This window comes from Microtus pennsylvanicus, chromosome 10 (genome assembly GCF_037038515.1).
Source record: "Microtus pennsylvanicus isolate mMicPen1 chromosome 10, mMicPen1.hap1, whole genome shotgun sequence".
NCBI lineage: Eukaryota > Metazoa > Chordata > Mammalia > Rodentia > Cricetidae > Microtus > Microtus pennsylvanicus.
The window spans coordinates 103,297,196-103,311,673 of NC_134588.1; the positions used below are offsets into that span (position 1 = coordinate 103,297,196).

The 14,478-nt window shown below is 45.5% G+C and overlaps 1 protein-coding gene across 3 annotated transcripts in view; it reads right to left on the reverse strand.

Annotated features, from left to right (window-relative positions):
• The window catches only part of Mark1 (microtubule affinity regulating kinase 1), a 110,739-nt gene extending 105,675 nt beyond the window's left edge, over positions 1-5,064 (reverse strand). For 2 of the 3 annotated variants that reach the window (XM_075989396.1, XM_075989395.1), the window contains exon 1: positions 4,739-4,928. In XM_075989396.1, the coding sequence (XP_075845511.1) occupies positions 4,739-4,789 (51 nt within the window). In that variant the 5' untranslated portion in view covers positions 4,790-4,928. Of the gene's footprint in view, positions 1-4,738 lie in introns of all 3 variants that reach the window. The other variant, XM_075989397.1, reaches the window with a different exon arrangement.
• Positions 5,065-14,478: the final 9,414 nt, after the last annotated feature.

Here is a 14,478-nt window from a genome sequence, read left to right on the forward strand (position 1 = left end):
ATTTACAACCTGAGCATAGTGGCACACGCCTTTAATACCAGCACTCAGGAGACAGAGGCAGGAATTCGAGGCCACCTTGGTCTACATAGTGAGTTCTAAGACAGCTAGGGCTACATACTGAGACCCTGTCTTTATCAGACAAACAAAGCTACAAATGGATATCATTAACCAAAACAACTTTTTTTCTCCTTTGAGACAGGGTTTTACTCTATAGCCTAGGTTGATCTCAAACTTGGGATCCTCCTGCCTCAGCCTACTGAATGCTGAGTTTAAAAGCATATGCCACCATGCCCAGGTTCACCAAAAGAACTTTCAAATCTTTATCAGGAAAAGAAAACAAGCCCCAGAGGAAAGCCTCAGATAGACACAAGTAATGAGGATCGTTACCTGAAAAATCAAGCAAAATAGCTAATTGTGCACATTGTAGGCTTCCAGAAAACAAAGAAGGCTAACGAGATGGCTAAGCTTGCCATCAATATGACAACGTAAGCCTGGCAATTCATACAGTGGAAGGAGAGAAGCAAGTCCTCAAAGTTATCTTCTGACCTCCATCCTCCATCCTCATGCAATGGTACCCGCCTACAAACACTCCAAAAAAAAAAAAAAGAGGCAACAAAATAAGAAGATTTAATAATAGCATCAAGATCGAGAAAAAGACAGTTAAAAGTCTTTCCTTCCCCAGTGAACTGTCTGGACGCCCACTCTGGAGAACGTGAACCTGGACTTCATACAGTTTACCAGTGGGAGCTACAAAAGCGAGTGAAGATGGCTGCAGCGATCTCAGGAGTCCTGCCGAACTGCTGCAAGCCAAGCCACAAAGGATTTATAAGTGTGTGATAAGGGGGACAGGGCAGGGCACTGCAGGCGATAAGTCATAAAGGACCAGAAGTAGTTAAGAAAAGCATATCCTGTTCTTCCTCCCATATGGGACTTTTATGTTCTTTTTAAACCTCTAAGCCGAAACTAAACAAGCCACTTCCCAGAAGCAATAGCCAGAGCCGAGCAACAGTTTAAGAGGTCAGAGATCTATCATGACCTTGGACAGGTCACTTGACTCTCTGAAGGTCTTGGGCGGTGTATTGTAATGTCTACCCTTCGTTTTGATGATAAACGAACTGATTCAAAAGGGAATGTTACAGCACTGATTTCTTACACACATTAGTCACTGAGCCAGACAAGGACAGCACAGAGGAGACAAGCCAGGCAGCAAGTGCATTGCGACAGGACAGGTACTGGGACTCACGCAGAGTCCCGAGCAGAACCAAGGGTAGTGTAAATGTGCACAATTCACTTGTCTTTCCATTCACACACAACTATGGCCCCTGACCAACCTGCAGAACAGCTTGTTACAGTTGCCACATGAATTTCCAGGCATCAAAAGATACACCAGGGGGAAAAAGGGTTATTCGTAGCTTTTGAACTTATCCAAATTTATAATTTTAAGACATCCCAAGAAATAATCACATTGACATTCTTCACACTGGTATCTAATAAGAAACACAGCACTGTTTTCAGCACAGAAAATCAGCCAGGGCATTGCTGACCCACCAACATCAATGTCATCAGAGGTTCTCCAGAACACTTATAAATATGTTTCATTGAAGAGAGAAACATATGTATTAACATATTTTAATATAGTTCCTAAATCCACACTGCAATTATACAGAATGACCTAACAGTAAAAGAAAGAAAGAAAGAAAGAAAGAAAGAAAGAAAGAAAGAAAGGAAGAAAAGATAAACAAGTTTTTCAAACATGTTTCCATTTTTCTACACTTACTCTTTACAACCTAAAATCAAACACATTTAGCAGGGATGCAGAGATCCTATACTTTGTAATGTGTCTCTCCTGCTTCCCTACAGTGTTTACTGCCTTAAAAGCCACTCTCTGTTTCCTGTGGTATTTAGCCAGGAGAGGCCTGCAGCAAGGCGCACACAAACTGTCATCTAAGAAGACTGCTGGAAGTTCACACGAATGTTCCCCAAGAATAATTCTTTCTCTGCTGCGCACGGTGGGAGGCTGGACAGCAGGGTCACACACTCCCTCCTGGAATTGTAAATCTTGACTATGCATCCATGATATTGGAAAAGATGAAATAGCATATATTCCCAAGGACACAAAATACGTCATATGCATGCTAGCTATATATGTGTGTGTATGTATATATATATATATATATATATATATATATATATATATATATATATACATACATATGCTTAAGAAATGATCTGCAATATAATAGTAATTTTTAAAAATTACTGTATTTTTATGTTAATTTCTAAGGGCAACAGTGTCTTGGCTATTGTCTTTAATATTCTAAAGACCTAGTAGGCGTTAATAATTTATACAAATAAACATTTTTATAGATTATTTTTAAAACTATATCATATATGGATCTACTTAAGAGTATGTATGAGTACAAGCAAACGTGTATTTTGGCCACCATGCTGACATTAATACATGCACTGACAAGCAGGTTTGTTACTGTATTCCACTGATGGGAGGTAAGAAACATAGATAGTGCCATTTATGACTTCAGTGGTCATTTAACAGCCTCCAGTGGTGACCTCTTTGATAAACACCTAGAAAGAACACTTACAAGCCAACTTAGCCCTGGCTATACACAGTCTTCTACTGTACACTGTTTGGGATTGCATTGATCTCTTCTGTCAGCTCTTAGTGGGGAGAGGCCTTGTCTTGAGCGCTTCTGCATTCCCTTTCAGCTCCAAACAGAGCTAAGTGCACACTCACTGATTAATTAACAGCCATAGCAGAGTAGATATTTTCCACAGCAATCAAGAGATAATTAGGATGTAGATAAAGTAAGCCACACGGAGAGACGGGTATGTACCAGAGTAGAAACAGGACCATGCAGGGCCTCCGAGGAAACAGGTTCAGGAACAAAGCAGGTGAGTTTACAGGGCACAGCCATGCTCAGAAGGCGCCACACAATTCACGCTATCCCTGCTTAGCTCTCAAGTGCCCTCGCTGCTCTTTTGTTCTTACATGTGAAGCCGTGTGGAGTACGATTCCTTGCTTCATGCTTCTAGAATGCCATCTCATGTCTGTATAAAGAACACTACCCTACAAGCCTAAGACGAGGTGTAGCAGTCAAAAGCCCAAGACCAAACCAAACGACGTGCTTTTCACAGAGAATTCTGTTCATAAAAACAAAGGTCATCATCTGACTTCTCCTCCTCACTCTTGGATGACAGGACTTTTTTTTTTAATTGATTCTTTGGCTTTAAAAATAGATTCCACCAAATTCTTTACCTTTTTTCTTCAACCTCCTTTAACCTCCCAACGAAAATTATGCAGCAATTTAATTTCTAAAACAACTGTTCTGATGCAAATTAAGCTGTAATGTATGATGGTGACAGCCTTGGTGTCCTTATCGCTTTAAGTGTATGGCACAGGAGAGGACAAAGCACACCCAACATTTTCCTAGCTCTTCTAACAATGAATGCTCTTCGTAGAATTAACTCTTTTCCCTTCAGATAATTAGATTAATTTCTGTGATCCTCGACTCTCGATTAAGTGTGTTTATGTCTCAACCAGCACTTAAGAAAGTAGGCTTGCTGTCTTTCCTCCCTTATCTTTTGTCTCAGAACACCAAAGCACTTCAGGATTTTTAGTTTGCCACCCCTATGAAGTCACTGGTACATTAAGCACTGGAGGACTGATGAGGTGAGCAGACATCCAGACAACTCTGGTCAGCCAACCAAAACCTAGAACCCCCTGGCGCCTTAAAACTTGTTGGGCAATCAGACCAGACCCTCTGGAGCCTCCGGGGCCCCTTTACATGTCCTGGGGATTTTAAAACCCTGACAGAAAGACACCTTTCCTGCCGAGCAACTTGCACACTCATGACACAGACCATCATACTTTTTAGAAGGTGAAAACGCAATTGGCCTTGTTCTCTGAGTTTTTAAGAGTTCAAATACCAAGAGCATATCAATCTTGATTTTTTAAAAAAAATTAAAAAACAACAACAAGATCCTAAGGACAATTTGATCAGACACAAGGAAATCCTCCCTTCAAAGAAAGGCACCTGGTGACACTCCAAGGAGGAAAGGTACTTAAAACCTGTCCCTGACTCATCAACAGTGGATTGAGGAAAAGAAGCCAGTTGGCTTCCTGGGGCTTTAAAACAGTTTCTCTCTCACCCTGGGGCTAGAGAACCTCTAAGTGAAATTCTTCCACTCCTCACTACTGGGAGTATTACAGTAATAGAAACACACACACACACACACACACACACACACACACACACACACACCCTCTACTTCATTGCCTTCATTATCTCTGAGGTGTCCAATACCCTCATCCCCAATGTGGACCTGATTTTACAAAAAGCAAAGTCATGGGGCAGTGCTGGGGGTGGGGTGGGGTGTATGTTTGTTTGCAAAGGACTCAAAAGATCCAGAAAAAGCCAAAGACTGGAAGATCCCAGGACAGCCGCGGTCTAAGAGGTTCGGCTGGCTCGTGGGCTGTCGCCAAGCATCCATTCACTCGGGTGTGGGGGGTCCAGGAGGCTGGGGTCGTCACGAATCCACCCTGTCTGCCCACCCCCTGCCCTCCACCATCTCCCCCTTCCCTCCGGCAGGACCACCTCCGAGCAGAGGGCAGCTCCGGCCTCCCGGTGGTGGGGATGGATGGGAAGGACAGGGTAGGGGTCAGGCCGGGCTCGTCCAGGTGGCCGCGCTGGAGGCTCGGGGTGGGGTGGGGGGAACTCACGTTCTCTGTGTCCCGCTCGTTCACCGTGGGCAATGGCGTCCGCGCCGACATCTTGCGCGGGCGGCGGGGTCGAGCCGGGGGTCCGGCGGGTGGCGGGCCGCGGAGGGCTTCGGCGAGGGCGGGCTGGCGGGCGGGCGGGCGCGCGCGAGAGAGCGAGGGAACGAGCGAGAGAACGAGCGAGCGAGCGAGCGAGCAGGCCTCACCGGGGAGCGCGCGGCTCCCGCAGGCCGCGGAGCGGGAAGACGGGCGAGGACGCGGGGGGCCGGGCTGCGGGGAGGCCGGGCGGGCGGGCGGGCGGACCGGAGAGCGGGCGGGCACCCGGGAGCAGCCTCAGTGCGGAGCCGGCGCCGGGCGAGCGCGGCCCTGACAGCGCCACCCGCGCGCCGCCTCAGGTGAGCGCCGCCGCCGCCGCCGCCGCCGCATCCGCGCCGTCCCCGCCGAGCTCAGCCGGAGCCCTCGGCGGCCCGAGCCGGTGCGCGCGGAGCGGCGGGCGCGGCACGCAGCGCCCCCGAGGCTCTTGGCCGCCGCCGCCGGGTGGGCGGGCGCCAGCCGAGGGGCCTCTCCATTCATTCCCTCATTAGGGATGCGGGGCCGCCTCCGCCCGCCCGGATTTCATTAGGGACTCCTCGCCCCACCCGCCGGTCTGCCTGTCCCCTCAGAACCTCCGGAGTCTCGCGATTTGATTTTGATTCTTGTGTGGCTTTGAAAGCAGCACGGGGGGCACGGTGTGTGGAATCGACTGAGTCAGAACCCCCTCCCCCCCACACACACACCCTTTTTATGCGTTTTGTTTGTGTCACTGGAGGGAGCATTGGGTACCAGCCTTAAACTCCCTGCTCCTTTCATGCCTAGCGTCCCTGGAGCCTTCTCTGTGTCCCCTTCTGCCCTGAGGTGGTGTGTTCAGGGTCAGGACTGGACAAAAGGCACAACAGACCCCCGTAAGGAGCTGGCCCAGAAAGCGTTGTGGAAGAGGGCTCCCCACACCCCACAGCATCCCTGGAGTGGGTGAGACTTGGGAATCACGATGCCTACAGTGGCTGATCGTCACTTCCTGGGATACAAGGAAGTGTCACTTAGGCCAGTTTTTTCGGGGAGAGTAGAAGGCTGTCTCTGACTGTGGCCTGGAACTCTTCCTTCTAGATGGCTTTCTTGCCCGTCCATCCACCTGCCTCTTTTTAGGTCTTGTGCACATCGCGTGTGTTGTACTTTGTCCCGATGCAATGTGTCCTTATTCTGATGTTTTTGCACACTTGGCCTCTAAGATAAAAACAAAACCTTGCCATCTCCCTATTCCTTTTCTTTCCAATGTGGTCCCCCCCCCCCCAATTTCTTCCTGGATGGGCAGGAAGACAACAGGAGAGACAGATAGGACAAGATTGATGGATTTTGTTGAACAGCTTTCTTCAACCTCGAATGGGAACCTTGGGATGATGGGAAATTCTTCTTTCTTGAATGCATCCGTTTGAAGGAAGAATTCCTGCACCAGATGGTTTTTATCCTGACTCATTAAAAGTTGTTTCTGAAAACTTAACACTTGACCCTTAAAACATGGGCCAGAAGAACCTAAAAATAGCAAACACATATCTCAAGGGAATATATATACACATATATGTATACGTATTATCAGTGTAGTCACTGCTAGGACACCAGCTGTGTATTTATTCTCTAGCATCCTATGTTGTAAACATTTCTCAGTGCCACAAAGCAAATGCAAATTGCAAGAACCCTTTGGTGGTCTCTATTGCTCAAATAGCACTCAGGCTTTGGAACCAATTGCACGACCACAGCCTGGATCATGGTGTGTCCCTGGGAATGCCACACTTCGGAAATCTGGGTTCACCAGGATGTACTGAGGTGTGAGTTTGTACTTTCTGATCGGCTGAAGGCCGCTCGCACAGCAGCCCCCCCGAACACGGCTAACACGGAAGTCCCTTGTGCTCCAACACTCTCTGAGAAGATGCTCTGCTCCACAGGGATCGCCATCAATCCCTCCGTCCATTGGGAGCTTGGGTTTCGCTGGTCGGATGGAGTTCACACACTGCCTGTGTCCTCAGTCTTGTGGCGACCCTGACAGGCACATTTGTTTCCATTTTACAAACTTCCACTGAATTGGCTTATTCGTGATCATTGCCACATCAGGTTAGTGAGACACAAAATAAGATAACCAGGATGTATGGGAAGGTCCAATCTTGCACCCGTCACAAGACCTATGAGCTCACCTCTGTAAGGGATAAGGCTAATTAGAGACCAAGCTCAAAGGAGAGCCCAGGATCCAGGCCCGGTGGCTTTCATACTGAAAACTTGTCCAGCTATATCTGCTATTCTTTGCTCAAATATTGAAATCTGAGTGGCTGTTATTTACTGAATAATACTGAAGGACACTTGCTTTTTATGTCAACCCTTTTTTTAGCGGTGGAACTACATTAAAAGGGAATCGTTTTTTAATAACCCAGGTCTATAAATCTATTTAATCAGATGAAAATTAACTCTACCTTGAAAAAAATGTCATTTAATTCATGGTACTAGGCTTGGTATAAAGTGAAAATGTACTTTTCATAGGTAAAAAAAACAAACAAACAAACATAAAACCTCTGTTTTATATGCCCGGTGTGATCTCTTCTCTCAAATGGCATAAAAGGTTAGGACAGGAACAAAATTGTTTAACCTTAGTCCTCAGTAATGAAAATGCCCACCAGCAAAGTTTCCTATCTAATTTCTTACAGCTGTGACTAGACATAAATGGCAAAGGAATGTCTTAAGGGTTTTAGTGATTCTCTTCCCGTCTATTCACAAAATGTGGCATGCGGAATAGACAGTCAGTGAGTGGTGGGGATGCGCAGATTAGACAGTCTGCTGCAGGGATGCACGGATTAGACAGTCTGCGGCAGGGATGCATGAATTAGACAGTCTGCGGCAGGGATGCATGGATTAGACAGTCTGCGGCAGGGATGCATGGATTAGACAGTCTGCGGCAGGGATGCATGGATTAGACAGTCAGCAGCAGGGATGCATGGATTAGACAGTCTGCGGCAGGGATGCATGGATTAGACAGTCTGCGGCAGGGATGCATGGATTAGACAGTCTGCGGCAGGGATGCACGGATTAGACAGTCTGCGGCAGGGATGCACGGATTAGACAGTCAGCAGCAGGGGTGAAAGCTTCAGAGGAAAGGTGAAGTTATCAGGACAAGAGATGCAAGGACAGACAAGGTGCTAAACTCACATGGCTGGTGGCTAAAGGGTGCTGTTGACCACTGGCCCCAGGGAAGAAGCTTTCTAATGATTGCACTGGCCAGCACTATGGGCACTAGCTGCACTTGGCTCCTGAGCACTTGGGAAGTCAATTTAGTTTTTATTGATTTTTACCATAAATAATTTAAATTCAGAAACCAGTTCGATTCTGTATTTGGACATGTTTAAGCTACTTAGAAAGAATATAACTTTTAGAATCTACTTTTTTCAACTCCCAATTTTCTGCAATCTAAACACAGATCAAGTATTTCCCATGAAGATGTGTCACCTAAAGTCAGCAGGTAATAGCTCTTGCTAGGCAAACACAAAGACCTGAGTTTGAATCCCAAGCATCATGTAATAAACCAGGTATGGCCACTCTGGGGGGGGCGTGGTCAGGGGAAAAGGCTGGTAGGTTCACTCAAAGACACTATCAAAGGAATAAGACACATAACACAAATACCATACACATACCACACACATTCTCTCTCTCTCTCTCTCTCTCTCTCTCTCTCTCTCTCTCACTCACACACACACACACACACACACACACACACACACACACAAAGTAGCCCCTGAGTTAGGCTGCACTATAAGTACCAAGTGCATATGTTTTAAAGAGTAAGTGAATAAAAGATGTAAGGCATCTCATCAATGGGCATGGATTGCATATTAAAATGCAAATATTTCAGCATATTAAGCTAATGAGGATATATTATTAGAATTAACTTCAGCGTTGTTTTCAATTTTCAAGTGCCGATACTGAGGACCGTACACTTATATAAGGGACTTACATTACATTTCTACTGCACAACTGCTCTCTATGAGTTCAAATTGAAAGTAAAGAGGTTTGAATGCAGAAAAGTCAAAGGCCTTGATTCGAAGCTATTAATAATTTATTCTGTGGAGAGCGTTGCCCAGCACACATTATCGAGTAGCATGTGCCCAGCAGACACTGCTCAAGCAGACGATCCTTCACCCAACGATTCCTAGCAGTGAGCATCATAATCTTTTGAAGGAGTTTAGCCGGCAGCGTGTTGAAAGCGTACAAACAAGCATGAGCAGACGACAGTCGCTTGTAAACAAGGAATCGATCAAATGTGACAGCAGCACCAATAGGAAATTCATAAAGTTACAGATTTATTATAACAAATGCATTAAAAACATCTAATGTCCAAGGCCAGCAGAATGGCTCGCTGTGTAAAAACTGTTATGGTGCAAGGCAGGCACCCTAAGTTCTATTCCCAGGACCCAAGTCAAAGTGGAGAGAAAGAACTGGCTCCACAGGGTCACCTCTGCCTCCACTCATGTGCTGTGGCGCTCACACCCCGCCCAACTAGCCTCACACACAATAAGTTAATTAAAATTTAAAATATAGCTAACGTTTAACAGTCATGGCTGGACAGTAATAATTTATTGGGAGCATACTTCATTTACGATTCTATGGGAAACTTGTACCTTTTCATCTAACCACTCAAAATAATGACAGGTGAACAGTTCTGTAAGGTAATAAAGAGTAATCTCAAAAAGAGGGGAGGCTAGTGCCCACCAAGAAAGAATCATCATTTTATAAATCATCTGGGCTCTGATTACATTCCATTGGTTAGAAAGTCATATTGTCACTGTGTGTCAATATTCATCACCCAAATTGTGGAGTGGATAAAGGTTTCAAGAGAAAAGTTATATTACACTTTAAAAACTACAAGACTGCAAGATGATAGTGGTGCACGCCTTTAATCCCAGCACTTGGGAGGCAGAGGCAGGATCTCTGTGAGTTCAAGGCCAGTCTGGTCTACAGAACAAGTTCCAGGACAGCAAGGGATACACAGAGACACCCTATCTCAAAAAAACCAACCAAACAAGAAACCAGAAGGCCGACCTGAGGAGGTGGCTCAGTTGGTCAGAGTACTTGCCTTGCAAACATGAGGGTCCAAGTTCAATTCCCAGAACCCAGACAAAAGTTGGGGCTTGATGATGAGCATTATAGTCCCCATCACTGGGCATGCTGGCCAGCATAACCTAGCTGGCTAGCTCCAGGTCCTAGTGAGAGATCCGCTTTTCAAAAAAGATGTTGGAGAACAGAGTGGATGGACCCAGAGGAGTAACATCTGAAGATGACCTCTGACCTTCACACATACACCAAACACACACACACACATACACACCACATACAGCAAACACACACCACACATACACACACACAGATCACACACATACATACACACCTCACATACCACACACATACACACACAGCTCATGCACACACACACAAACACACACCACACACACAAATTCCCCCACATACCACATTAACAATAAAAACTTCTAATGTTAAGATTGGGAAGGTGGCTCAGTCAGCAAAGTGCTTGCTATGCAAAACAAAAGACCTGAGCACTCCCACATTCCCGGTGCTATAGAAGTGACATCAGGATCTCCAGGGCAGGCAGCCAACCAGGCCAATCAATCAGTGAGCTCCAGGTTCAGTCAGACTCCGACTCAAAAATAAGCCAAAGAAACAATTGTAGAAGATATCCCATGCTGACCTCTGACCTATACACACATATATCACATGCATACACTTGCATGTGTACCCACAGGCATGTGCACATAAAAGCAAAATTAAAATTAAAAACTCAGCAGGAGAGGGCTCAGCAGTTAAGAGCACTGCCTTTTCTCTGGAGGACCTGGGTTCCATCCCTAGCACCCACATGGTGGCTCACAACCATCTCTAGGGATCCAACACCCTCTTCTGGCCCCCCTGGACACTGCACACATGTAGTATACATACGTGCCGGCAAAACATTCATACACATAAAAACAAGTGCATATAAGGACACAGAGAGACTGCAATGTCCTTTGACCATTTAGACAGCTCTTGACCTCATGGCCTCAGTGCACACTTGCACTTGGGCCAGCCCAAGAGTCACCCCAGTATACTCTTAAAGTTTCCATCCTCATCCTCCACATCCAAAATATCTAAGTGACACGAGCTCTCCTTCCGTTCCCCACAAACTCTGTGATCAGCATAGTTGGGCTGTTTGGAATTCCCCAGTCACTCTGGACTGCTTGACTCCTCCGCGCCTGGGTCATCTGCTGTCCCTTCCTGAAATGTCCATCCCATGGCTCTACCTGACAGTCTTGGGGTGGACACTCCTCCTCATGCCCGCAGCTGATTGGTCACCTTGCCTGTGTTAGCTTTGCCCATAGGACATTTTTCCCCTGCTATTACCTTGCGCTATGTCACTCACTGACCCTACCTAGCTGTGTGCTAAGCAATACCATCTTCAAACTTCTTCCCCTCCCCTAAAGTCTAGTTTGGTGCCTAGAATTTAGTATCTGCCAGTGTCCTAAAGGCTCCATGTTTGGAGATTCTCTCCTCCACTTCCAGGTTCTCTTGAGTTTTGAAGAGGCATCATAAAGGAATTATAAATATGCTCTAAAGTAATTATTCAAGATTACGCTCCGGATCATAGAAGTATATAAGACTTCACACACTGTACAGAATATCCTCCCAATAAATGCTATTGACTGGCTCTAAAACTGACTGTGCCATCTCCAATAGATGGGTCGCTTTAACACAATGTTGGAAGTTTTACTGTCTGAGGTCTTTCTGCAACCATTCTATTCATAATGAGAAACTGCTCTTCAACAGAACAGCCTTTCAAGTGAGTTTCTACATAAACCAAGCTATACTAGCACCAAGCACTTGGAGGTTGTACAAGTTAAAATGGAATTACATGATGAGGTATAGTAGAAGCCAGAGAGGTGGCAGATCAACCTCAGAGAACAATCTTCAAAAACTGAGTGGCTCAGTGGTGAGCGCTGGTCTAGACGCACAAGACCCTGAATTTTGTACTCAGTGCTGCAGATAAAATTAATACAGTGAGGGCCAGGTGGTGGTAGTGCACGCATTAATCCCAGCACTCAGGAGGCAGAGGCAGGCGAATCTCTGTGAGTTCAAGGCCAGCCTGGTCTACAAGAGCTAGTTTCAGGACAGACTCCAAAGCTACAGAGAAACCCTATTTTGAAAAAGCCTAAATAAATAAATAAATATTTACAGTGAGCTCATGTGGCCACTACTTAAAATTCATTCAACAACCTGAGCATCACAGAGCCCATGGCAGTGAAAACTTGGGACAGAAAAACAGGATGTGGCTTATGGACATGCATTTGGTGGGGAGTTCTGCACTGGTCTTCAGCAGTGTAGGAAAATACAGGTGAAAACCCAATCTCGGTAGCATGATCTTCAAATAAAGGGACAAATGTTGCATATAGATTCATCAAAGTCCAGATGTGGAGACACCCACCACATGACAGACAGCTTCCAAACTGTGGCTTTGCTGTCGTCTCGCAGAGGGAGAAAGGAAAAGTCGTCCTCTGACTGCCTCACGGCAGCCACCCTAAAGTAAAAAATCGGTTACCTTTCACTTGGCATCTCTGACTACACATGGAACATAATGGAACATAATTTCCTTTTTAATAGCCTTGCAATTTCAATACTTGATTTTACAGACAACATACTAAGTGAATTATTCCCGTGTGTTTTATACTAATTTCGTTACTATAAAATATTAGCTTTGGGGATTGTGGAGATGGCTAAGTAGATAAAAATACTTGCTTGACTGGCATGAGTACCTGAGTTCAAATCCCTAGTAACCACAGACACACACAGGCTCATGCCTATCTCCCCAGTGCTGTGGGAGCTGAAGACAGGAGGATTGTTGGAGCTCGATGGCTGCCAGCCTAGCTTTTAGTGCAGTGGGAGCTTTATCTTAAGAGAATAAGGAAGAGCAACAGAGAAGGACACATAGCTGACTCTCTGGCTTGTGCACACACACAGGCATTTATAGCCACATACACATGCACCCACACACATGCATGAGCGTGCGCGCGCGCACACACACACACACACACACTAACTTTGTAGTTTCATTTCATAAATTTAATTCAAATTATTTTTTTCCACTTCAAATGTCTCACTGCTTCCATTTCGCTGGTTTTCTTACTTCTCTATATATAAAATATTGGCACCCTTTGTCGTTTTTGCTTTTATGTCAGTCGTTCACTTAAAAATCCTGAGCCCTGCTAAGGCAAGGTGCTATTCTGAGCACCTCTGACAAAGCAGTGGAGGACGGACAAAAATCCCCGCCCACATACAAGATGACATTCGGTAGGCACTTTCTGCGTCCAGACGCTTCGAATTCTGAGGCTCGTGTAATGCCATTGTCTGCTATGCCTTGATCATTTCCTCTTTTAACTAATGCAGTACCCAGGTGACCATTCTAGTATATATATATATGAATTGTATCAGCTAAGTCTTTGCCCCAATCTAAACATACCCGGGATTGCTTTCTCTCCTAATATTCTGGCCTTTCTCCAAGAAGCATTTGCTTAACAGCTTTAACTGGTTCCACCAGTAGCCTGGGCACTTTAAAGCCATAATAAAGATGCCTTGCTGAGCGGGAGGCTCCTGTAATCTTACCTGGGCTGTATTATACTGACAGCAGACCCAGGTTTCTTCCTTATGAACTGTTTTATCGTCAGTCGCTGGTGTTCTCCTGGTGATTTCTAGATAAACAGTTAAGATTTTATTATTAGTTCAACAAGAACCATATGCTAAATAAGAAACGATGTTTCTGGCCATTTCAACAGCACCGTATTTTTCCCCAAAGGAAAAGTTCTGGAGAGGACTTCCCTGTGGACGTTGTCTCCTATGGTTGCATGCAGCTTATTATAGCACTCTACTATAAAACACACACTCTGCTTTTCTGCAGAGCTCCTGTGACGATGACCATCCCGCAGACATGGTGAGTTTTAGTCCACTGTGGGGTCGCCAGTGTTTAGCACAGTGTTTGCCACACAGGAGCTCCTTGGTTCCTTGGCTAGAGAAAAGACTAGCCAATGTAACAGGTTCCCTGAAGTTGAACATAGGTTTTCAGATCCTGTGTTTCTGTCCAAGGACCTCAGGAGACAGATGCTTACATGTGAAGAACAATCTGCTTTGTTTTCTATTGGTAGAAAAAGCTTCATCTTTTGATGGTTTATTTAGAAGAGAGAGAATCATTCAGACACATTCTGTGATGAGCAACATGGATGCTTAGACTGGATAATTCCACAGATGTTCAAATAAAAACAGAGGATACAAACAATATTTTCTTGTATTCCCAAAGCTGGGTGATTAAAGAAGAACTTAAAACTATGCAAGAAGGTTGGGCATAGTGGCCCATATCAAGCAGAGACAGGAGGATTCCTGTGAGTCCCAGGTCAGCCTGGGCTGCAGAGTGGGCAGCATCATCTCAATTAATTAAAACAAAATACCGAATCCGGGCACCTTCAAAAGTGACTACTTGGAGAAAGGCGCCCACTGTTCTGCAGTCAGTTCTGCGAGCTGTTTTATGGTTCATCCAGCTCAGGGACACTTAAATGAAATGTTGTCGGAGGCTGCTTCTTCCTTTTCTGGCTGCCCAGACCTGAAATAACCACTTAGAAACTGTGTTAATTAAAACACTG